The 26,272-nt window shown below is 43.6% G+C and overlaps 1 protein-coding gene and 1 pseudogene across 2 annotated transcripts; one reads left to right on the top strand and one right to left on the bottom strand.

Moving 5' to 3' along the window:
- Window positions 1–224: 224 nt before the first annotated feature.
- LOC311367794 (myosin-4-like) lies at window positions 225–1,041 on the top strand (the record flags this gene model as incomplete). The annotated part of the gene is made up of 4 exons (XM_084486620.1): window positions 225–431; window positions 525–668; window positions 761–917; window positions 1,010–1,041. The coding sequence occupies 4 exons, from the start codon at window positions 225–227 to the stop codon at window positions 1,039–1,041; spliced, it is 540 nt and encodes a 179-aa protein (XP_084342746.1).
- Window positions 1,042–14,571: 13,530 nt separating this feature from the next.
- Window positions 14,572–15,707, bottom strand: LOC311367584 (annotated as a pseudogene). Its single transcript has 3 exons — window positions 15,566–15,707; window positions 15,033–15,457; window positions 14,572–14,878 (listed from the first exon to the last, which is right to left on the bottom strand). The product of its transcript is annotated as an uncharacterized misc_RNA (transcript).
- Window positions 15,708–26,272: the final 10,565 nt, after the last annotated feature.

Genomic DNA, 26,272 nt, shown 5'->3' on the forward strand with positions numbered 1-26,272 from the left:
AGTGGTGCCGAGGCAGCGGGGCTCCGGCGGGAGAAAGTTGCGAGCAACAAAGTCATGTGAAATTGTGCAAATAACAGTAAATTGTTTCAATTTAAGGGCTGACTCTTGAAGATTTCTCATTGGGAAGAAGAACAAGGTAGGAGATTTTTCACCCAAGCCATACCCATCTGTATTAGAACAATTTGAGCATATATATCATCTTTGTCTGACAGTAAGCGGCCACCATGAGCACGGACGCAGAGATGGCCTATTATGGCAAGGCTGCAATTTACCTCCGTAAGCCAGAAAAGGAGAGGCTTGAGTCCCAGAGCGCGCCCTTTGATGCCAAGAGTGCTGCATATGTGGCTGATGCTAAGGAGCTGTACGTCAAGTGTACCATCCTTAAGAAAGATGGTGGCAAAGTCACTGTTAAAGTCTTGGCTACAGAGGAGGTAGGCTGCTTTTAATTTATTGTCATAAAGAATTTTCTTTGTCACATTTCCAAACTTTACCTATTTCTTTTGTGTTTTTTTGTGTATTTTTAGGAGAGGACAGTCAAGGAGGATGATGTCACACCCATGAATCCTCCCAAGTATGACAAAATTGAGGACATGGCCATGATGACCCATCTCAATGAAGCCTCTGTGTTGTATAACCTCAAAGAGCGTTATGCAGCATGGATGATCTACGTAAGATATTTTACCAACTAAATGAAGTAAAATAATACTTATATATATATCCCAGATCATATTAATGATCATCTCTGAATGATCTCCTTCAGACCTACTCCGGGCTGTTCTGTGCCACTGTAAACCCCTACAAGTGGCTCCCAGTGTACGATCAGGAGGTTGTCAATGCCTATAGAGGCAAGAAGCGTATGGAGGCTCCACCCCACATCTTCTCTGTCTCTGACAATGCCATCCAGAACATGCTCACTGGTATGTATAAGCAAATCTGGCAAAAATAAATGCAATGTTGTATGGTCTAAATGTTTGAATATATGTAATACTTTGATTGATTCATTTTGCAGATCGACAGAATCAGTCTGTCTTGATCACGTAAGTTTATAACTGTTGATGTTTAGTTGGATGATTTAACATTACAAGTAAAAAATTACCTCACAAAAATGTCACAAAGAATCAGTCAGTGTAAAAAAACTCCAAATTACCTTATTTTCATACCCAGTGGAGAATCCGGTGCTGGAAAGACTGTGAACACCAAGCGTGTCATCCAGTACTTTGCTACCATCTCAGTGGCTACTGACAAGAAGAAGGAACAAGCTTCTAAGATTCAGGTATGCTTAAAAAAACATAAAATCAGTATACTAAATGAAAAATGTATCATCATAAATTACATGAAACCCACAAGAGATGTAGGGATGCGCTGAGAACTGAGGATCAATACTGGAACTTTCATCATAGGGGTCACTGGAGGACCAGATTATTGCAGCCAATCCCCTGCTGGAGGCCTACGGTAATGCCAAGACTGTGAGAAATGACAACTCATCTCGTTTCGTAAGTACAAACTTAGTATGTCAAACAAATGCAATGACATACTTGATCTTTGACAAAAACTGTAATTAGGCTTTTCTAAACAGGGTAAATTCATCAGAATCCATTTCGGTGCAACTGGTAAACTGGCCAGTGCGGACATTGAGACATGTACGTATCTTGTACCCAAATAACAACAAATTAACTCTCATTATGGAGGAAATAGGTTTTGATCTAGTAATGTGAATCAAAACTTTATACTATTATTTTAAAACCTATAAGATCTGCTGGAGAAGTCCCGAGTGACATTCCAGCTTCCCGATGAGAGAGGCTATCACATCTTCTACCAGATGATGACCAACCACAAACCTGAGATTGTTGGTAAGATGGTTTAGTAGTGAGAAATACATGTTGCAGTAAGATGTATTGTTATATAGGGTTGCCATTAACTTATCATTCAGGATTTTGAAGTAGAAAAATAACAATTGAAGGATTTGATAGTTGTCACTCAAGATTAAATTGAAATCATTAAAATGACCATATTATTTTTCTGCAGAAATGACCCTCATCACCACCAACCCCTATGACTTCCCCATGTGCAGTCAGGGTCAGATCACTGTGGCCAGCATTGATGACAAAGAGGAGCTGGATGCTACTGATGTGAGTCAATGTTTACAAGTTTACAAGTAGCTATTTAAACAGGCAGGGATTAACCGGGACCAAAAAATGTCTTGGGACTTTGGGCCAATCAGAAAACTAGGAGGGCTTTAACTTACTGTTATAGCCTGTGGACTCTACTCAGAATGGTTGCAGCTCGAGCTCAGTGCGCTCTGCTCTGTCTGCGTACAGCAGATTCAAGAAAGCGCTATATGTTTCTAACCAAGGTAGAGTTAATAGAGACTCTTTGAATATTCTTTGAATTAAATTTCATATTATATACTTTGTTTTTCTACAGGATGCTATTGATATTTTGGGTTTCAATAATGAGGAGAAGATGGGCATCTACAAGTTTACTGGTGCTGTGCTTCACCACGGTAACATGAAGTTCAAGCAGAAGCAGCGTGAGGAGCAGGCTGAGCCTGATGGCAATGAGGGTGAGTTGAAAATGTTTTAATACAACCACTGGACATTTCCAAAGGGTTGCTGTCAATATTTGTATTCACTATCTGTATAAAATTGTCATCATTCTTTCTTTCATATTAAAAATACAGAGGCCGACAAAATTGCCTACCTGCTTGGTCTCAACTCTGCTGACATGCTCAAGGGTTTGTGCTACCCCAGAGTGAAGGTCGGAAATGAGTTTGTCACTAAGGGACAGACAGTACCTCAGGTATGTTAGTACCATGGAATAATTATCAAAACATAATTGTAATAGTAGTAATTTTTATGTATATCTAATCTTCCACCCTGCTCTAGGTGTGCAACTCAGTGAGTGCTCTGGGCAAGTCTATCTATGAGAGGATGTTCTTGTGGATGGTCATCCGTATCAACCAGATGCTGGACACCAAGCAAGCAAGATCATCCTATATTGGTGTGCTGGATATTGCTGGTTTTGAGATCTTTGATGTAAGATTGCATTTCTTATAATAACAATTTCCCCGGCTAAAAGAAGTGTCTACGTGGATGAACATTTGCTAAACTAATGTTCTATAACAGTACAACAGCATGGAGCAGCTGTGCATCAACTTCACCAATGAGAAACTGCAACAGTTCTTCAACCACCACATGTTCGTCCTGGAGCAAGAGGAGTACAAGAAGGAGGGTATTATCTGGGAGTTCATTGACTTCGGTATGGACTTGGCTGCCTGCATTGAGCTTATTGAGAAGGTAAACATCATTGTATAACTAAATATCACAATTCTAAGTCTGATTCAAAACCATCTTATCATAATGTTTCCTGATATTTCTTTCTAAATAGCCAATGGGCATCTTCTCCATCCTTGAAGAGGAGTGCATGTTCCCCAAAGCCTCAGACACTTCCTTCAAGAACAAGTTGTATGAACAGCATCTTGGAAAAAACAAAGCATTTGAGAAGCCCAAGCCTGCAAAGGGCAAGGCTGACGCTGACTTCGCCATGGTGCATTATGCTGGTACCGTGGCCTACAGCGTCACGGGCTGGCTGGACAAGAACAAGGATCCCCTGAACGATTCTGTCATTCAGCTGTACCAAAAGTCCTCAAACAAACTGCTGCCTGTCCTGTACCCACCTGTAGTTGAAGGTACATATTCATACCATGTAACCATAGTTTATAACTGTTCATCCATTATATAATACCCATTTATTTTGAAGCCATTTATTGCCTCTTTTTTATGAACAAAAACATGGAAAATGTTACTAATTACCAATAATTTAAAACAGAGGTTGGAGGTGCAAAGAAGGGAGGCAAGAAGAAGGGTGGCTCCATGCAGACTGTGTCTTCACAGTTCAGGGTAAGGGTAAACAAGCAAATTAATGTACAAATATATGTAATTTGATAGCAAATTTCACGTCTTCTCTAAATTAGTTCTTTATCAGTTAATTTGTATATTTTTCATATTTTATTCTGTGATGTGTCTTAAGGAGAACTTGGGCAAACTGATGACCAACTTGAGGAGCACCCATCCTCACTTTGTGCGTTGTCTCATTCCCAATGAGTCAAAAGTTCCAGGTAATAAATTTTCAAATACTTTCTACATTACAGGTTGGCATTGTAGTAGAATATAGCAAAATGAATGTCATATTTTAAAAGTCTGAAATCTATAACATTTCACAGGAATGATGGAGAACCACCTGGTTATCCACCAGCTAAGATGTAACGGTGTACTGGAGGGCATCAGAATCTGCAGAAAGGGCTTCCCCAGCAGAATCCTCTATGCTGACTTCAAGCAGAGGTATTACCTCATTGACAGAACAATTATATTGTCACGATTATACAATAACTTGATTTACATATTTAAAACTTTAACTTTTATATGCACCTTTCTTTTAAACACTTAACATTGCACTCCTACAGATACAAAGTACTGAATGCCAGTGTCATTCCTGAGGGACAGTTCATTGACAACAAGAAGGCTTCTGAGAAGCTGCTTGGGTCCATTGATGTGCCTCACGACGAGTACAAATTTGGACACACCAAGGTCTGTTTATTGTTGTCAAAAAGTATATATGTACTTGATTGAAAGATACTCTCTGACTAGATGTTTTTCTTACCTTAAGGTGTTCTTCAAAGCTGGTCTTCTGGGTACTCTTGAGGAGATGCGAGATGAGAAGCTGGCATCTTTGGTCGGAATGATTCAGGCTCTCTGCAGAGGTTATGTCATGAGAAAGGAGTATGTGAAGATGACAGAGAGGAGGTATGTTTTAAACATTGTGCTCAAAACTCATACAGGTTTAAAGATAATGAGTGCAAAATATGACTGTTTTATTTTATTTAATAGGGAAGCAATCTACACTATTCAGTACAACGTTCGCTCATTCATGAATGTCAAACACTGGCCATGGATGAAGGTGTACTACAAGATCAAGCCTCTTCTGAAGAGTGCTGAAACTGAGAAGGAGCTCTCTGCGATGAAGGAGAACTATGAGAAGATGAAGACAGACCTGGCTTCTGCCCTGGCCAAGAAGAAGGAACTTGAGGAGAAGATGGTTTCTCTACTGCAGGAGAAGAATGATCTTGCACTGCAAGTGGCATCTGTGAGTAAAACTATTTATTCGTCTCAACATGTACACACAATGAGATACATGTGATATGATATTTGCTATGACTGATATGATGACACAATTTAAACAGGAAGGAGATAATCTGAATGATGCTGAAGAGAGGTGTGAGGGACTCATCAAGAGTAAGATCCAGCTGGAGGCCAAACTCAAGGAGACAACTGAGAGACTGGAGGATGAGGAGGAAATGAATGCTGAGCTGACTGCCAAGAAGAGGAAACTGGAAGATGAATGCTCTGAGCTCAAGAAGGACATTGATGACCTGGAGCTTACCTTGGCCAAAGTGGAGAAGGAGAAACATGCCACTGAGAACAAGGTTTGTAAAGATTCTTTGAAAGGAGATATAATAAAAGACAATACAAGTAAGCATGTATTACACATCATTTTGTTATGTTTAGGTGAAGAACCTTACAGAGGAGATGGCCTCTCAAGATGAGAGTGTTGCTAAGCTGACAAAGGAGAAGAAAGCCCTCCAAGAGTCACATCAGCAGACTCTTGATGACCTGCAGGCAGAGGAAGACAAAGTCAACACTCTGACCAAGGCCAAGACCAAGCTTGAACAGCAAGTGGATGATGTGAGAAAAGCTCATGGAAACCTTCAATGAATATCAGTAATGGAGTTGAGTGAATATTCAATATTGCATTTTTTTGTTCTTAATTATTTTCAATTATTGACATCCAGCTTGAAGGTTCTCTGGAGCAAGAGAAGAAGCTCCGTATGGACCTTGAGAGATCCAAGAGAAAGCTTGAGGGTGATCTGAAACTGGCACAGGAATCCATCATGGATCTTGAGAACGACAAACAGCAGTCTGACGAGAAAATCAAAAAGTAATGTCATCAAACAAATCATGCTTTGTTTTTAAAGATTCATACGTTCATATGTATATGATTTGTATGGTATTAAGTTGTGTGGTATTGTTTCATCATCAGGAAGGACTTTGAGACTAGTCAGCTTCTAAGCAAGATTGAGGATGAGCAGTCCCTGGGTGCTCAGCTTCAGAAGAAGATCAAGGAGCTTCAAGTAAGACAATTTATATGACTATCCCACATCAATGTACCATAAATATTAGTACACTTTTACAAAATATGATGTATTCCTTACTTATTAGGCACGCATTGAAGAGCTGGAGGAAGAGATTGAGGCTGAGCGTGCTGCTCGTGCCAAGGTTGAGAAGCAGAGAGCTGATCTCTCCAGGGAACTTGAAGAGATCAGTGAGAGGCTTGAGGAGGCTGGTGGAGCCACTGCTGCTCAGATTGAGATGAACAAGAAGCGTGAGGCTGAGTTCCAGAAGCTGCGTCGTGACCTTGAGGAGTCCACCCTGCAGCATGAAGCCACTGCTGCTGCTCTGCGTAAGAAGCAGGCAGACAGTGTAGCAGAGCTGGGAGAGCAGATTGACAACCTCCAGCGTGTCAAGCAGAAGCTTGAGAAGGAAAAGAGCGAGTTCAAGATGGAGATTGATGACCTCTCCAGCAACATGGAAGCAGTTGCTAAGGCCAAGGTGAAATATGTTTTAAATACAATTAATGTTTTTAATACAAATACAATGAATACAATTTAAATATATTTAATCAAATATAATCATATATCATATAAAAATAATTATGACAAACCACTTTTGCTAAGTACAAATTTAATCACCAGGGAAATCTGGAGAAGATTTGCCGTACCCTTGAGGACCAGCTGAGTGAAATCAAGGCTAAGAGTGATGAGAACAGTCGCCAGATAAATGACATCAGTGCTCAGAGAGCAAGACTACTGACAGAAAATGGTACGTACTTCCTTTAGACTTCCTTTAGCATATACAATAATTCAAAAATAACCCTATATATATGAATAGCTCTCATCATAACCCAATATACCTCCCACACTAACCCCAAATATTGCAACTAAAGCGTATTCAAAGATGTGGTTTATCTGTGTTATTGATATATTTGCATGAATTTGTATGTCATGACATAGGTGAGTTTGGTCGTCAGCTTGAGGAGAAAGAGGGTCTTGTCTCCCAGCTTACCAGAGGAAAGCAGGCCTTTACTCAGCAGATTGAGGAGCTGAAGAGGCTAAATGAGGAGGAAGTCAAGGTATGCATTCATTTTCTATCATCTGACTAAATTCTTTCAATATTTTGCGGTTTCTAAATTGTTCCCCCTTTGCAGGCAAAGAATGCTCTTGCTCATGGTGTGCAATCAGCCCGCCATGACTGTGACCTTCTGAGGGAGCAGTTTGAGGAGGAGCAGGAGGCCAAGGCTGAGCTGCAGCGTGGAATGTCCAAGGCCAACGGTGAGGTGGCTCAGTGGAGGAGCAAGTATGAAACTGATGCTATCCAGCGCACTGAGGAGCTTGAGGAGTCCAAGTGAGTCAAACATTTAATACTTTAGCTAAAGTAGACATTCTATTTGAGGAATGTCCACAAATTAAACCATGTGATACTTTAACAGGAAAAAGCTTGCCCAGCGCCTTCAGGAGGCTGAGGAACAGATTGAGGCTGTGAACTCAAAGTGTGCCTCTCTGGAGAAGACCAAACAGAGACTCCAGGGTGAGGTGGAGGATCTCATGGTTGATGTTGAGAGGGCCAATGGACTGGCTGCCAACCTTGACAAGAAGCAGAGGAACTTTGACAAGGTGTGTTGTCATTCATTGAGATGGCAGTTTAAATTGTATTATTCTATGATTTTTCTTCAAGTGATTAACATGTACCGCTTTATTAACATTATTGTGCAGGTGTTGGCTGACTGGAAGCAGAAATATGAGGAGGGCCAGGCAGAGCTTGAAGGAACTCAGAAAGAGGCTCGTTCTCTCAGCACTGAGCTTTTCAAGATGAAGAACTCCTATGAAGAAGCTCTGGATCAGCTCGAGACCCTGAAGCGCGAAAACAAGAACCTGCAACGTGAGTTCATTTTGGCAGCAATGTTGCCAAGATTACTACATATATAACTTAATTGGAATTGATGACAACAACATGTAACCCTCTCAACAGAGGAGATTTCCGACCTAACTGAACAAATTGGTGAGACTGGAAAGAGCATCCATGAGCTAGAGAAATCCAAGAAGCAAGTGGAGACAGAGAAGAGTGAAATCCAGACAGCCCTTGAGGAAGCTGAGGTGCTTGTAATAGTAATACAAGTAAATCGAGCAATACCTTTGTTATTATGAAATAGAATATGTAATGAATATGCCAACATTGGTTTATAATTTAGGGTACTCTGGAGCATGAAGAGTCCAAGATTCTGCGTGTCCAGCTGGAGCTCAACCAGATTAAGGGTGAGGTCGACAGAAAGCTGGCTGAGAAGGATGAGGAGATGGAGCAGATCAAGAGGAACAGCCTGAGGGTCACTGACTCCATGCAGAGCACACTGGACTCTGAGGTCAGGAGCAGGAATGATGCCTTGAGAATCAAGAAGAAGATGGAGGGAGACCTGAATGAGATGGAGATCCAACTGAGTCATGCCAACCGCCAGGCTTCTGAGGCTCAGAAGCAGCTGAGGAATGTTCAGGGACAACTGAAGGTATGACACAAACTAATGTCCAGGACATAAAATATAAGGATAAAATTAATATCCTGTTCTGAAATCTTCTATGGTGTTTTCATGTTCATTTTAGGATGCCCAACTGCATCTTGATGATGCTATCAGAGGAGGCGAAGACCTGAAGGAGCAGGCTGCCATGGTGGACCGTAGGAACGGTCTCATGGTGGCTGAAATTGAGGAGCTGAGGGCAGCTCTGGAACAGACAGAGAGAGGCCGCAAAGTGGCTGAGCAAGAGCTCATTGATGCCAGTGAGCGCGTTGGACTTCTCCACTCTCAGGTAAACAAACAAACATATTCTTCCAAGAAATGCTCCCAAATTTCCTAGAATATTTAGCAAGATTATACATGTCATAAACATTGCAAACATTTACATTTATTTTAGAATACAAGTCTTCTTAACACAAAGAAGAAGATTGAGACTGACCTGGTCCAAGTTCAGGGTGAGGTGGACGACACTGTCCAGGAAGCCAGGAATGCTGAAGAGAAGGCCAAGAAGGCCATCACTGATGTAGGTTTGCTTTTATTTGTTAATTCATTGAATTGGACATTGCTTGAACTCTCAATTCATATTTTATATTTTATATTAGGCTGCCATGATGGCTGAGGAGCTGAAGAAAGAGCAGGATACTAGCTCTCACCTGGAGAGGATGAAGAAGAACCTGGAGGTCACAGTGAAAGACCTGCAACATCGCCTGGATGAGGCTGAGAACCTGGCCATGAAGGGTGGCAAGAAGCAGCTCCAGAAACTGGAGTCCAGAGTAAGTATTTAGTATTTACAGTTCCAGCATAATAAGAGTACATTTATTGAAAATATTAAATTTCTTAAGGTGCGTGAGCTGGAAACAGAGGTTGAAGGTGAACAGAGACGTGGAGTAGATGCTGTTAAGGGTGTCCGGAAATATGAGAGGAGAGTGAAGGAACTCACCTACCAGGTATGTCAGCTTATATTGAAAGTAACATTTAAATCAATGAATATCAGAAAAGATTACAGTCAAGAGTCTGGGGCATAACCATTTCCATTACTTTAGACTGAAGAGGATAAGAAGAATGGTGCCAGACTCCAGGATCTTGTTGATAAGCTGCAGCTGAAGGTGAAAGCTTACAAGAGGCAGGCTGAGGAAGCGGTAAGTAGAAACGACATAACATAATCAGGTTATTGCATAAATGTTTGTACTTTTTTAAACAAAATATGAATGTTCCTACAGGAGGAGCAGGCCAACTCTTACCTGTCCAAGTGCAGGAAGGTTCAACATGAGCTGGAGGAGGCTGAGGAACGTGCTGACATTGCTGAGACTCAGGTCAACAAGCTGAGGTCCAAGAGCCGTGATAGTGGCAAGGTAAGTTCATCACTCTATTAGCCCATTGACTCTGAAAGAATTTAAATGCAAACAAAAATGTTGGTTGGTTTAATGTTTTTCTTTTGTTCTCTTCCCCAGGGAAAGGAGGCGGCTGAATAAGATGTAATGCATCATTGTACATTTATAAAGGCATGTCATAAAATATGACTTCTTGTTCATAATAAATTATGAGCTGCAATAAAATAATATTACAAAGCATTTTTTTTTTTTGGTAGTTTTACTAATTACTTAATTATTTTGAGTGACAATGGGCCATTCATCACCATTTCACCAACTTTTGAATTTGAATCTATCAGTCAATATTAATAAAACTTATATGAATACAGAATCGTACAAATAAGCACAACTCTGGAATGGGTACTATGAAATATGTTAGAACAGAAATGATCACTGAAATATATGTACATTAATTAGTTGTTTAATGATTCAAAGTTGTGCTGTGCAGAGGGTTTACATTTAAGAGATGAGAACAATTCATACTGGGGAACAAACAACCACCCCAAAAAATGTCTGAAATTCAGTAACGTTACATTTGTCTTTCTGATTCACGCTGGCACAAAAAAGTACCAATGTTAAATGGGGTGGAGATCCTTTAACATGAGAACAAGTCCTGCATCCATAAAGGATCTGCTTCATTATGTTAACGATTAATGAGTTAGGGTTAGAACGATGGTAAAATCATTCACCATTAATTAATATTAGTTAATGCAGAAATAAGCATTCACCCACAGTTAATTAAAAGTTAAGGAATGGCTAGTTCATTTACTAATGGTGTACTAATGAATAAGGAATTGATGTAGTGTTTTTCATTGTTCATCAAAAGTTTTGGTTTTTATTGGCGATCTTCCAGCCGTACTAGCCTGAAGCTCCAATGACGGCACCAATTACAAAACAAATGTTTTTTGTTTTTTAAATTGTCCTCCTATAAACAGTGTCTGGGGTCATACAACTCGCTGTATTTCTCTACCTCAACTATCAACCGCACCTCATCCTCATCCTCATCATCCTCATCCTCATCCGCTTATCCGGGGTCGGGTCGCGGGGGCAGCAGCTCAAGCAGGGGGCCCCACACTTCCCTTTCCCGGGCCACATTGACCAGCTCTGACGGGGGGATCCCGAGGCGTTCCCAGGCCAGTGTTGAGATATAATCTCTCCACCTAGTCCTGGGTCTTCCCCGGGGTCTCCTCCCCACTGGTCGTGCCTGGAACACCTCCCAAGGGAGGCGTCCAGTGGGCATCCTTACCAGATGCCCGAACCACCTCAACTGACTCCTTTCTAAGCAAAGGAGCAGCGGCTCTAATCCGAGTTCCTCCCGGATGACTGAACTTCTCACCCTATCCCTAAGGGAGAAACCAGCCACCCTCCTGAGAAAACTCATCTCGGCCGCTTGTAACCGCGATCTCGTCCTTTCGGTCATCACCCATCCCTCATGACCATAGGTGAGGGTAGGAACGAAGATCGACCGGTAGATCGAGAGCTTTGCCTTGCGGTTCAGCTCTCTTTTCGTCACAACAGTGCGGTAAAGCGAACGCAATACCGCCCCTGCTGCTCCGATTCTCCGGCCAATCTCACGCTCCATCGTACCCTCACTCGCGAACAAGACCCCGAGGTACTTAAACTCCTTCACTTGGGCTAAGGACTCATCCATGATCGCAAATTGAAAAGAGCAAGAAGATGCAAAGTAATCAAGAGGTTCATAGTCTGGATGGACACAGGGTTCTAGTTTTATGGGCGGGGGAGGGTGTATTATTATTTATAATTATTATTATTATTTATACATAATTAATTAGTTTTAATTTTTTTCATTTTATAGGATATGGGGATGCCACATAATCCATACGGTGGGACCATGATGCAACCCCACTACGCCCTGGCCTACCGTGTAGCCTTGTATGCAACTACTAGTTGATAGTAGTAGTAAGTAGTAAAATATTTCTTAACAAATGCAATATGTAACTGCAACTACTAATCTATAAATTATTAAATTAATTGAGATATACACACATTAATTTTTCCAAAAGACACTTTTCAAAGAAGGACACATTGACACATGTAAAAATATAAATATATTATATATAATTTCTATTTCATCATTTTCCTGCACTGTGCGTCTGCTGTGTGGTGCGTCTGGGGCTCAGTATTGCAGTTCTCATTGATAAGAGTGAGAGTGTTTTCTTAAATATATGTTATACAATGATATTATTATATTCTGAGGCAAATTATATATTTCTTCATATGGGAGCATTGTAATAAGCAGGCACTAAATAAACCTATTTAGAGTGATTCAAGCCCCCTCTGCTTCACATTGGGATAGTGCTTCACCCTGCCAGGGTTTATTTCATGATAATGACCGGCTCGCTGTACATTATACCTTACTAAGTGAATTGGCAGGGGAAGACGGTGACTAAAAACTACTATGTGAGGGAGTCAGACTGCCCCTCTAGTCCATGTTCACAGCACCCAAAATGTTGCAGAAATTAAGAAACACATTTATCACTTCAAACACCTAAAGCCGCAAGATTTGGCCAGTCTCACCCATACCCTCTGAATTACTTTCTACTGATGCATGTACTAATTTTGCTTGTAAACATTAGACAAGCCATTAGCAAACAAAGATGATGAAACTAGACCGTTAACAAATACTTAAAAGGCTGATCACATCACCTTTATACTCAGATTCCAACACTGGCTTCATATGCACTTCAGAATTGACCTTAAATTATGTCTGCTATTAATAATTTCCGAACACTGGGCCAAAGTGCATCTCTGAACTGCTCACTGATGAACAACGACAGCTTAGGTCATCAGAGCCTGGCCTTCTAGAACAAGAACACAGAATTGTGCAATACAACATTGTCTAAAGTGAACAGACAGATTTATATAGTGAATGGGGATGATGGCATGGAACGAAAGCAAGGTGTGGTCTATCTTGTTTTACATGCCCGCCAGATGCATCCCAGACCACATTGGGGCTCCAATGTATCTGATATAGGCGGGCCAAAAGCGTTGCTGTTTTACCGACCGGATACGGCAAGAGTCTTATCTATTGGTTAGCTCCGCTGGTCTGGATACGTCACCCCTTGTAATCTTCTGATTGGTCGTAGTGTTATCCAATTGCGTGCAGTGATATTTTCAAATGCATGCTTGGTTCCGCCCCTCAAGTTGGGCCATTTTCATTACTCGTTGCCAGACCCTACAGCTTTCTAGATGTGGGTCTGTATTTCCAGGCTAGTGAAGAGAGGCAACCTCAAGGAAATATTTTCAAATGTAATGGTACACCATTAGAATTATCGGGTTCCCACATAGAGATGCTGCGCCTGACATGGTGTCATAAAAATTTACTTGAGCCCTCGGCATCCCATGAGGGTTGCCAGCTATGGATGTTACGATGTAAGCCTGTATTATTTATAGACTTTCACTTGCTTTTATGGATGTTCTCAATTTATGTATCTTTAGATGAGGTCTTACATACTATAAAAGGTCTCACCATGTTACAACCACTGCAATATGCAGTGGTTAAGTCTAAATACTAATGTAGACTTTATGAAGCCCTCATTTGGCAAAACATTTGTTGCACATCTTTTTAATATTCATTCCCTGAGGGCAGAGTAGCACATGTTGTCCAAGAGGTAAGGGGCCTCTAACCACATGGGATCATTTAGGCCCAATCCCATTACTGCCCTTACCCCAAAATCTCAACCCTACCCATTCCCCTCAACCCTACCCCTTAACTCTACCCCTCAACCCTACGAAATGGGATGACAACCCTTCAAGACCTCTACGTCATTAGTAGTCGTTGACAGGGTTTTGATCTTGTAATTAAATACATTTGATAAATATATAATAAATTTTATGTATTTAATTATATTTCTTTTGATACAATATCTGTCTCTGGAATTGTACTGTATAGTTTGCAACCTTACCCACATGGAAAAACATGGTATGATTAGATAAGAATAATATTCATGCGCACAACTGCAAAATTGCACTTTATTTTGGATCAAACATTATACCAGATCAACATAATATATAAAACCAGAATAAACTTGAGGTGAGGTAGTATGCCATCAATGTAAAAAAAGAAATATAATTCAAACAAGAACCTGTGATAACATGGAACTAATATTGCACATTACAAAAAGGCATTAACAATCACATTTTATCAATAACTTTTTGAAAGGGGCCCAAAAAATGTGCGGTTTTAAACCATAAGTGGGTGGTTCATCTTTCTTTGGGGATTAGGGCTACCTAATCCCCGAAGGCATGATGCCACCATAGGTTTGCAGAGAACTATATACAATATGTACACTTGAAAGGGGTGGGGTGGTGGTGTGGGATTGTGAGGGCCGCTGAAAACCAGTGTCCATCCTCACGGGAAGAGGGGGTGGTGTGGGATTGTGAGGGCCGCTGAAAACCAGTGTCCATCCTCACAGGAAGGGGGGGGTTGTGACGGCCGCTGAAAACCAGTGTCCATCCTCACAGGAAGGGGGGGTGGGGGGGTTGTGTCAATACCTGTGTGGGATTAAAACCCCTGAAAGAGGACTGTTTTGCATAGCTTCTTTCTTGTGCTTCCTTTCTGAAGTTCAAGAGAGGCAAGTTTGGCGATGTGGTGCAGCCTTATCTTGTGAAACACAGACACAAACCAATGATAACAAGTCAGAATGGTGGTTGTCGATGCCAAACTGTGTCTCCTCAATGTGGTCCCCAAGCAGAAATACATCCTCTGTACCAATCTCCCCTCGGAAAATGTGTAGGACTGTTGACACCTAAGGAGCTTGAGCTTGCATTGTCGAAGCTTGGCGGATCACTCTCTCTGCAGCTCTCAGCACCTTATAATAATAATAACAATAATTAATAATTATTATATTTATATAGTGCTTTACACAGTGCTCAAATACACTTTACAGAACAGAGAAAATAAGAAAAAAGCTGCTTTAATATTCAAAGACTAACAGATAAAAAAAAACAAGATAATAAACCAACCTTCACTGTGCCTAGTGATGAAATCACTAGGCCGCCGTTGTTTTTCAGGGTCAGAAGGTGGAAGTTCTTGTCAAATGAAGATGGCACAGCATCTCTGACCAAGCTCCAACGACACACAGCACAGGACAGCTTTCGTAGAATCTGCCTGACTACAAATCCTGCTATGTAGACCAGAGCATTTTCCACCAGTCCACCAAACCGAGTGGGGAGATAACTATGGTCAGACACAAGGGCCGAAATGTTGGCGAATGGAGATGGGTGCTCTTCAGCAGTTTCAGCAGAGGACATCTCCACAGCAGACAGGGACACAGTGTTATCTTGGGCTGCCACATTGCCTGTCTCACCAGGTGAGACACCACACCGAACCATCAGACGACGGAAGATGGCCTGGAACTGGCGGGCCGTGGGATTATTATTACATCCGCCTTGTATGGAAAACAGGCACACAATACATACATTATTCACATAGACATAACAAAGATATTCATTAGTTATATTTTAAGAATTTATTGCAATTAAAAGATCAGCCCTACCTGATGCTCTGATTGAGTTAAATAGGAGCTCCAAGTGATCCTGGCTGAACCTGTAGGTGAGCACATACCGCTGAACCTGGAGCAGTTCAGGAATCATCAGCATGATAGTGTCGATATTGATGACAAATCCGATGACCAACAAGTACCTGCAAAAGAAAAAAGTTGTATTACTCTGATCATGGCACCCCAACAAAGCACCATGTGATTTTGTTCATTCAAAGCAGTAATTTAATTTTCCATCACATCCATCGGTAATGTGTAATAACCCATTCTTGTAGACAATGGAACAATAACTTGGAACAATGGAACACATGCAAAAATGTAACACATGCACAACACTAAAATACCTACCAATACCTACCATTTTGATACCTACATGTACTTGGTGTTGTGTAATACATACCACTTAGTAGGACCTGAAACACACTGAAAACAAGATAATTCCAACAGAAACAAAACTGTAGCAGTTAGGAGCATCTTAGGAACTTGATGCATAACAGAACAACGGAGCATCTTAGGAACTCGATGCATAACAGAACGATGGAGCATCTTAGGAACTCGATGCATAAGGGAATAGAGTATCGGAGAACTCATGTCATGAACTTAACAAACACTATTTTAATTGACCTCTTAGACGGGTGAAGGGGGGTTCCATCTTTTGTCACCAAAGTGAGCAAGTACTCCCTGGCTCTAGAGAAAAATGCTTTCCTCTCTGTCCAATTAAAAGCACCCAAGGGAGCTTTGTATCCTTTGGCCCGAGGATTGCGTCCATTCATTGTGTCAAAGAGCCTGTCAATAATCTATAAAGACATATCGGCATGTAAATCATAAGGTATCAGGTACATATTTCTAAACTGTATGCTCAACATGCAAGTAAACATGCAAGTATTAGAGAAGGATGAAGATATGGAGCAGATCAAGAGGAACAGCCAGAGGGTCATTGACTCCATGCAGAGCACACTGGACTCTGAGGTCAAGAGCAGGAATGATGCCCTGAGAATCAAGAAGAAGATGGAAGGAGACCTGAATGAGATGGAGATCCAGCTGAGTCATGCCAAGCTAGTGAGGCCCAGAAGCAGCTGAGGAATCTTCAGGGACAACTGAAGGTATGAGACAGAAGTAAAGTAAAATGAAGCACAATTAAAATATAGTTACTTTAATATATTGTTGTGACCTTTTCACTTCTGTTTTCATGTGAATATTAGGATGCCCAACTGCATCTTGATGATGCCACCAGAGCTGCGGTAGACCCGAAGGAGCAGGCTGCCATGGTGGACCGTAGGAACTGTCTCACAGTGGCTGAAATTGAGGAGCTGAGGGCAGCTCTGGAACAGACAGAGAGAGGCCGCAAAGTGGCTGAGCAAGAGCTGGTGGATGCCAGCGAGCGTGTTGGACTGCTGCACTCTCAGGTAATCAACATTCTTATTTTATCATTTGAGTACAAGAACACATACATGTTTGAAAGAAATGTTATAATCATTTGTTTCAGAACACAAGCCTGTTGAACTCAAAGAAGAAGCTTGACACTGACTTGGTCCAAGTCTAGGGTGAGGTGGACGACACCGTCCAGGAAGCCAGGAATGCTGAAGAGAAGGCCAAGAAGGCCATCACTGATGTAGGTCTACTTGTTTGTTAGTTGATGTTATGATAACTTAATGGAACTCTTGATGAATATACTACTTGGCCTTGTAGGCTGCTATGATGGCTGAGGAGCTGAAGAAAGAGCAGGACACTAGCTCTGACCTGGAGAGGATGAAGAAGAACCTGGAGGTCACAGTGAAAGACCTTCAGCACCGCCTGGATGAGGCTGAGAACCTGACCATGAAGGGTGGCAAGAAGCAGCTCCAGAAACTGGAGTCCAGAGTGAGAAAAGCATTCATTAAAAAAAAAATGTAAGTCCAATGTTAGGACAAGACTTATAAAATACATTTTACTCTAAAGGTTCGCAATCATGTAGTCAGAGGTTGCTAATGAACAGAGACGTGGAGCAGATGCAGTAAAAGGTGTCCGCAAATATGAAAGGAGAGTCAAGGAACTCACCTACCAGGTATTTCAAAATTACATCTCCAAATATGTTTCTAATGCATTAGCATTTTGATCATAACTAAAGGCCACATGATGTTGATTTTTCACTTTCAAATGTGGATCAGACTGAGGAAGATAAGAAGAATGGTGCCAGATTCTAGGATCTTGTGGACAAGCTGCAGCTGAAGGTGAAGGCTTACAAGAGGCAGTCTGAGGAAGTGGTAGGTTCTAGGTACTATATCAAGTAAACTTTGCGGCAGCATATTTTAACTGACTAAATATGAATGTTCCTACAGGAGCAGGCCAACTCTTACCTGTCCAAGTGCAGGAAGGTTCAACATGAGCTGGAGGAGGCTGAGGAACGTGCTGACATCGCTGAGACTCAGGTCAACAAGCTGAGGGCCAAGAGCCGTGATGGTGGCAAGGTAATAGGGTAGTAAAAGCAGTGGCGGTTTTAGGCACGGAGGGGGTCTCGCCCGGGGTGTAATTCAATGTAGAACCGCCACTGAGTAAAAGTACAGTTTTAACAAGAGCGTCACTAGTTATCTAATAATAGTCTACTATTATTTATTTTTTTGGAAATTGTGAAACATCTTAACCCTACTATTTTTTTTTTCTTTAGGGAAAGGACAATGCTGAATAATTACCTCAAATCAAAACATCCAATAAAGTTATACAATATGACACAATTATGAATGAAATACAATATATTTTAAAATATATACTTTCCATCTTGTTTGTATTTATTTGTTTGGCCTTTCTTCCTTTACTCTGTCTTGTAATCAGGATGTTGTCAAGAATATAGTTGAAAAGTGTCAAATGCCCTAGTAAAAACTCACTGCTGGTTGGAATTTAGATATGGTGTCTTGTGGGAGTCTATTTGCATTGTGGTTGGACAATTTGACCATGGTTTTTAATATATAGAGCATACAAATACCTATCAACAGTTGTTATAAGGGACAGAAGCACTCAAATTCTTATTTCTTATTTAATGATGTCGTCAAATGTTTAATAGTATTGCCAGGGAAAATTAAAGGGAATATGTGTTAGTCAAGAACACAGAATTGTGCACTAGAACATTGTCTGATGTGAACAGACAGATTTATATAGTTGTAGCCCTATGGAAATTTAGGCCTAACTATTAAAAGTTCATTGATTAATAAATAGGAATTAATAAATAGAAGTATAAGTAGAATAAGTTCATTAATAGAATAAATAGGACTTAAAAGGTTAAAAACTATGCATATGTCTGATATTGTCTGATATATGGTGTAGAATTTCATGGTTAAGTTCATGTATTGAGTTATTTACATGATGTAAAATGTTTTGTTTTCTTTTTTACTAAGTTCATGATGCTGGGAATGTTTTAATAAACTTTTAGTTAGAATACTGTATGAGAAGAAACGGGGCACATATACTGACTAGATATCGCATTCGACTTCTAAGCATGCGTAAACAATGCCGCCATCTTGCCGTGGGGTAACCACCCACCTGAATGAATGAACGTCGATGGGGCAGAGGTCCTTTCCCAGTCTAAATCACTCTAAAACGCCTTATTTTAAGGCAATATTCTAGCGGGTTGGTTTCTGCCCTGGGTCAAATGTGTAATGATAGTAAAAAAATATATAAAAGTATTTTTGACCCGACCCGACCCGACCCGACCAGGATTTTATGGCGCTATAGCGCCATAAAATCCTGCGCAGCCTGCCCCATATTTTGTCGAAAATAATCTCCCGATTGAAATCCATTGGTTTAATATTGAATTAATAATATATATATATATATATATATATATATATATAATTAATTAATATATATAAAAACATACAATTATTTAGTCATAATATTATAAGTAGACCACGTAGCTATGTAGCTTATTGTTATAACAAGATCTGTATCTGATCATTGACCATTGACATAGGCCTACATATTTATATATGTATTTGTTTATTTATTATATAGGCCTACGGAGACCACCAGACCTCCTCGAAGCAACGAAAATGGTTTATTAACAGGCTCTATTAAATCCCAAGAAAGAAGACGCCATACCTGCTCGAAAAATGTATTAACGTTTTTTTTTAAGTTGTTAAATAAGAGAACATCATTAGGCCTACACGGTTACATGAAATAACAATAGGCCTACAAGCAAAGACAATGGTTTTGGTTCAGCGTCCATAGCAACCATGTTAATGTCTTCCTAATAACTATCCAATAGGAAAGATGCTCACAACGTCTACTAGAGCCATAGTCGGGTTAATACAGGAGTGAATGGGCTGTGAATTAAATCAGAGTGAATTAAACCAATGCATTTCAATCGGGAGATTATTTTAGACAGAATATGGGGCAGGCTAGGATTCTATGGCGCTATGGTGGTTGCCATCGACTACACGACCTGGCCATTATTTCATTTATATATATTTATTTATTTATTTATTCTCGTTAAACTCGTCAAAACGTCCTGGTTTCACGTTAATAAGAGAACATCATTACACGGTTACATAAAATAACATAATCAGCAAAGACAAACATTTATAGCCATGATTTAAACGGCACGCGAGCTGCTGGGTTCAGCGTCCATAGCAACCGTCATAGCAACCATGTTATTATGAAGTATGTCCACCATTTTCACATTAAAAAGACTTCCCTTTCCCGGGCCAACTCTGACGGGGGAATCCCGAGGCGTTCCCAGTCCCAGGAAATAATTTCTTATTATCTTCATTATCATGTTGGTGGGCGTTCCCTTAACCTGCGTCCGCGTCCCAGTTTGATTGACATGATCAAACGGCCCGCCCCACCCCCTGAAGACAGCCCTCACTGCTGTCTCCGCACACAGCTATTTGATAAATGCCAGATTATAAAACACGCATTTAAAAAAATCGAGTCAATAACTATCAATAACAATACGGGACAACGTCTCAATTTGTAAAAAGTGGAAATGCGTGACTGTCCCGCACAAAGCGGGACATCTGGTCACCCTATAGGCTATAAATAAATAAATAAATATAAATATATATATATTAGTGGTGGGCCGTTATCGGCGTTAACGTGCTGCGTTAACGCGAGACTCTTATCGGGCGATAAAAAATATATCGCCGTTAATCTATTCTCAAAGTTGAAGTAAACAGAAGCTGAGTGTTTAATAAAATATACTGTCCATAATCGCGCCATATGCTGGAGACAATGTAGCAATGATAATAGAAACAACTTGGGTGAGCGATGACACTCCTCCGAGCTGCCCGCCTTGGTACGGCGGTAGGCGGACGCGTACCAGCCGTCTGCCGTCAACGCCGCCCCCACCGCCGCCCCGGCTGCCGCTGCTGCCGCTGCTGCCGCGACGCGCACCGGAGACGAGCGTGCCGTGGACCTGTAGCGAGGGCGCGTCCCGGTGCCGTTATATTTTCCCGTGTTTGAGTTTGTGATAGTAAGCGTGTAGTAAGTTATACTAGAGTTTGTGATGCATTTTGGAAACAGGAGATGAGCCCCTGGTCTAATGCACCACCTGGCTTGAGAAACCCGTTCTCAAAGACTTACTTTTAGTCATTATTTAGGTAGCACACACATATTATGAATGCCTTCGGCAGAATTAAAATGAGCCATTTTAATCTAGATTAATTCTATTATATATATATTATATATATATATATATATATATATATAGATGCATCGGTTTACATTTCGTTCTGTGTAGCACGAAAAAAACGCTGCCACTGAAAATGCATTGGTTTACATTTCGTTCTGTGTAGCACGAAATAATCAGAGAAACACTCCCATTCAGAATGCATTGGTTTACATTTCGTTCTGTGGGGGACGTTTGTTTCAGTTTTTGAGGAGGTCTGCTTAAAAAATCGGACATATTGACATATACTGTATATAACTAGAGGGTGTGTTATGAACTCGGTAATGTTAGTTCGGACCCCGGATGCAGAAACGGAGACAGTTCGGACAGTCAAAGGTTTATTGTCCAAAAAAGGATCACAAAAGATATCCAGCGAAGCAGGCAAAGACAGGAACGGGTAGGCGTAGCTGGCGGAGGCTCTGGTGAATGCTGCGGTCCGCTGGTATGCTGGCGAGGAATTGGCTACCGGCAAAAACACACGAACGTCAATGAAAAACAAGATCAGGTCGGAGTACCATAGACTGATCTAAACTCTTTAGCCAAAGTACCGAATGAGACGGAATAATCTGGCACCGACGAGAAGTCCCCGCCAGACTTAAGAAAGAGTGTGCCCCACCTGGTAGTCGGGAGCCGGAGTGCGGTGACGGTCCGCCAGCTGCCGGTTCTGGGCCGCCGTACGCGTGAGTGCCTCCCTCGCCTCGCGCCACACCCGGTGGATGCGTCTGAGATGTTCTTGGACCGACGGGACCGCCACCTCTGTCTCCTGCACCGGGAAGAGAGGGGGCTGAAAGCCCATAGACACCTGGAAGGGAGACATACCTGTGGCAGAGCAGACCAGAGAGTTCCTTGCATATTCGACCCACGGCAGATGAGTGGACCAGGAGACAGGGTGTTCGGCAGCGACACAACGTAATGCCGACCCGAGGTCCTGGTTAGCTCGCTCCGTCTGGCCGTTAGTCTGTGGGTGGTAGCCGGAGGAGAGGCTGGCCGACGCCCCTAACGCCTGACAAAACGCCTTCCAAACTCGTGAGGAGAACTGCGGTCCCCGGTCCGACACAATGTCCTGGGGGATACCGTGGAGTCGGAACACGTGCAGAACCAGCAGGTTCGCCGTCTCCAGAGCTGAGGGGAGTTTTGAAAGCGGAACAAAATGCACAGCCTTAGAAAAACGATCAATAATAGTCAGTACGACCGTATTACCGTCAGAGGGCGGGAGACCAGTCACGAAGTCCACAGCTATGTGCGACCACGGCCGGTGTGGAACAGGTAGAGGGCGCAGGAGACCAGCCGGAGCACGGTGTGACGACTTGCCGCGGGCACAGATGGAACAGGCAGCCACGAACCCCTTGGTGTCGGCAGCCATGGAGGGCCACCAAAACCGCTGTCGGAGGAGAGAGAGAGAGAGAGCGGAGAACCCCTGGATGGCAGGCAACTCTGGACTCATGCCCCCACTGGAGAACGGCCGTGCGGACTGCCGGGGGAACAAACAACCGACCCGGAGGGCAACCCTCGGGGGTAGGCAGTCCTTGCTGGGCGTCCAGCACCACCCGCTCAATCTCCCATCGGGCTGCCCCGATGACACAGGCGGGAGGGAGAATATCTTCCTCCACGGACTGCATCACCGGGGAGTCGTACTGGCGAGAGAGAGCATCGGCCTTGCCGTTCTTGGACCCAGGACGGTAGGTGAGAGCAAAACGAAACCGACCTAGGAAGAGAGCCCAACGTGCCTGGTGGGAGTTCAGCCTGCGGGCGGTCTGGATGTAGGCCAGGTTCCGATGATCCGTCCACACGATAAATGGATGCGCCGCTCCCTCCAACCAGTGCCTCCACTCCTGCAATGCCAGCACCACTGCTAGCAGCTCCCTGTTACCCACGTCATAGTTAGTCTCTGCGGAGCTCAGACGACGGGAGAAAAAGGAACAGGGGTGTAATTTGTTGTCCAGAGCCGAGCGCTGGGACAACACTGCCCCCACCCCAGAGTTGGAAGCATCCACCTCCACCACGAACTGGATAGCTGGATCTGGATGACACAGTACTGGGGCCGAGGAGAACAACTTCTTGAGCCGCAGAAACGCGGACTGAGCCGCCTGCGACCAACCAAAAGGAACCTTAGTGGAGGTTAACTGGGTTAGAGGAGCAGCCACCCGACTATAATCCCTAATGAACCTTCTATAAAAGTTGGCAAATCCCAGGAACCTCTGTAGCTGTTTCCGAGTGGTAGGAACCGGCCACTCGGAAACCGCCCTCACCTTCTCAGGATCCGCCCGCAGCTGACCCCTCTGCACCACGAAGCCCAGGAAACTGACCGAGTCTGTGTGGAAGGAACATTTCTCAGCCTTGACGAATAGCTTGTTCTCCCATAACCGCCGTAGCACCAGCCGAACCTGCTGCTTGTGTTCAGTGAGGTCCCTGGAAAAAATTAAAATGTCATCGAGATAGACTACTACAAATCGGTGTAACATATCCCAGAGAACGTCATTGATTAGGGCCTGAAAAACGGCTGGTGCATTAGTGAGCCCGAAAGGCATAACGAGGTATTCAAAGTGACCCAGTGGTGTGTTGAACGCTGTCTTCCATTCGTCCCCCTCCCGGACACGAACCAGATGGTAGGCGTTCCGGAGATCCAGCTTAGTGAAGACGGTGGCCTGGTGAAGAGGAGCAAAGGCAGAGTCGAGAAGCGGAAGAGGGTACTTGTTCTTGACCGTGATGTCGTTTATTCCCCTGTAGTCCACACAGGGGCGCAGGGATTTGTCCTTCTTCTCCACAAAGAAGAACCCTGCTCCCACGGGAGAGGAAGAAGGACGAATGAGCCCATTCGCCAACGACTCGGAAATATAGTTCTCCATGGACTCTCTCTCTGGTTTAGACAAGTTGTACAGTTTGCTGGAAGGCAGAGGGGCACCGGACAACAAGTCAATAGAGCAGTCATAGGGACGGTGAGGGGGCAGGGACTGGGCCCTATCTCTACTAAATACCTCCTGGAGGTCATGGTAAATGGCGGGAACTCCAGAGAGGTCTATGGGGTCAGGTGAGAGAGAAGGAGCGGCACCCTTACTAGGAGGCGTGGCTGACCGAAGGCAGTGAGAGTGACAAAAAGTGCTCCAGCTGACTATGGATGAGGTGGACCAGTCAATGTGGAGGTTGTGCAATTTCAGCCAGGGAAGGCCTAGCACAACGGGGGACGTGGGGGAGGGAATAACAAAAAAACTGATTAATTCCTGATGGTTGCCCGAGAGCAGGAGCGAAACAGGAGTGGTCCGGTGAGTCACCCGAGCCAAGAGGCGGCCATCCAAGGCGAAGACCTCCTTGGGCTCAGGGAGCAAGTCCAGTCTCAGCTGGGCCTGAGAACAAAGGTCATAGTCAATAAAGTTTTCATCGGAACCCGAGTCAATAAAAACACAAAAGGAATCGGAATGCTGAAGACCAGGTAGCTGACCCGGAACTAGGATCCGCGTGGGGGGAACCGGAGGACCGGCCACTTGGCTCACCAGCGGCCCCCTGGAAGCTGGTGAGCCTGCCCTTTTACTGTCTGTGGGCATGTATCGAGGAAATGACCCCCCTCCCCACAGTAAAGACAAAGATTGTTCCTAGTGCGGCGGCGGCGTTCTGCAGAGGACAACCGCATTCTCCCCACCTGCATGGGCTCGGGCCCGAGTCCTACATCGGTGGAAGAAGCGGTGGGAGCAGAACGAGACATGGGGTTAGTCCGGGCGACCTGCCAACCGGTAGGTCCAGAACCAACAGCGGCGGACGGAGTGTAAGGATGGTCAAGTCTCTCCCTCAGTCTCTCTCTTAACCGATTGTCCAAGCGGGTGGCTAAGGCAATGAGTTCATCCAGCGAGCTGGTCTCGTCCCTAACCGCGAGCTCGTCTCTAATACGGTCGGTTAGTCCCCTCAAAAAAACGCTCTGTAAAGCCGCCTCATCCCACCCACTCTCCGCCGCGAGAATACGGAAACTTAATGCGAACTGCGCGACAGAGTCTGAGCCCTGACGCAGGGAGAGAAGTCGGCTGCTGGCTTCCTTTCCCCGAACCGGGTGGTCAAACACCCTCCGCATTTCGTAAACAAAATCGTCGTAGGAAAGCGCGAGAGTGGGTCTATTAATAGAGTTCGCTACCGCCCAGTCAGCGGCCTGCTCTGACAACAGACTCATAATAAAAGCAGTCTTAGTCCTGTCACTGGCGTAAGTCAACGGCTGCTGTTCAAAAACTAGGGAGCATTGATGTAAAAATAGCCTACAACGGCCTAACTCCCCCGCATACCTGACCAGAGTAGGAATAAACGGTTCACGGGGCTGGTTGGGCGAGAAAACGGGCGCCACAGCAGGGAAGTCCGACGCGGAGGAGACTGCCGGTCCATGGTGCGAGACGGGAGCGGCTAGGGAGGAGACCTGGGAACCAATCTGCTCCATACGGGCTCCCAGCTCAGACATGCCGGCGGAGAGATCCCGAAGAACCGCAGAAAACTCCTGTAACGCGGCGTCGTGTTGTCCGATCCTCGTGCCCTGCGAGGAGAGCGCCTGCCGAACCTTCTCTGATTCCGCGGGGTCCATGTTGGCCAGATTATTCTGTTATGAACTCGGTAATGTTAGTTCGGACCCCGGATGCAGAAACGGAGGCAGTTCGGACAGTCAAAGGTTTATTGTCCAAAAAAGGATCACAAAAGATATCCAGCGAAGCAGGCAAAGACAGGAACGGGTAGGCGTAGCTGGCGGAGGCTCTGGTGAATGCTGCGGTCCGCTGGTATGCTGGCGAGGAATTGGCTACTGGCAAAAACACACGAACGTCAATGAAAAACAAGATCAGGTCGGAGTACCATAGACTGATCTAAACTCTTTAGCCAAAGTACAGAATGAGACGGAATAATCTGGCACCGACGAGAAGTCCCCGCCAGACTTAAGAAAGAGTGTGTGATGAGTTGATGAGGTCCAGGTGTGCCTCGTTGCGGTGCCCAGCTCCGCTCGCCACGCCCCCACCTGTCTAACCCAATGCCTGTGGAGCAAATCACCCAACAACCCTGTGCCCACACACAAATAACGTGACAGGGTGCACTGTACTGTCTGCACA

Source organism: Micromesistius poutassou (assembly GCF_964030765.1).
Source record: "Micromesistius poutassou genome assembly, chromosome: 22".
Taxonomy (NCBI): Eukaryota; Metazoa; Chordata; class Actinopteri; order Gadiformes; family Gadidae; genus Micromesistius; species Micromesistius poutassou.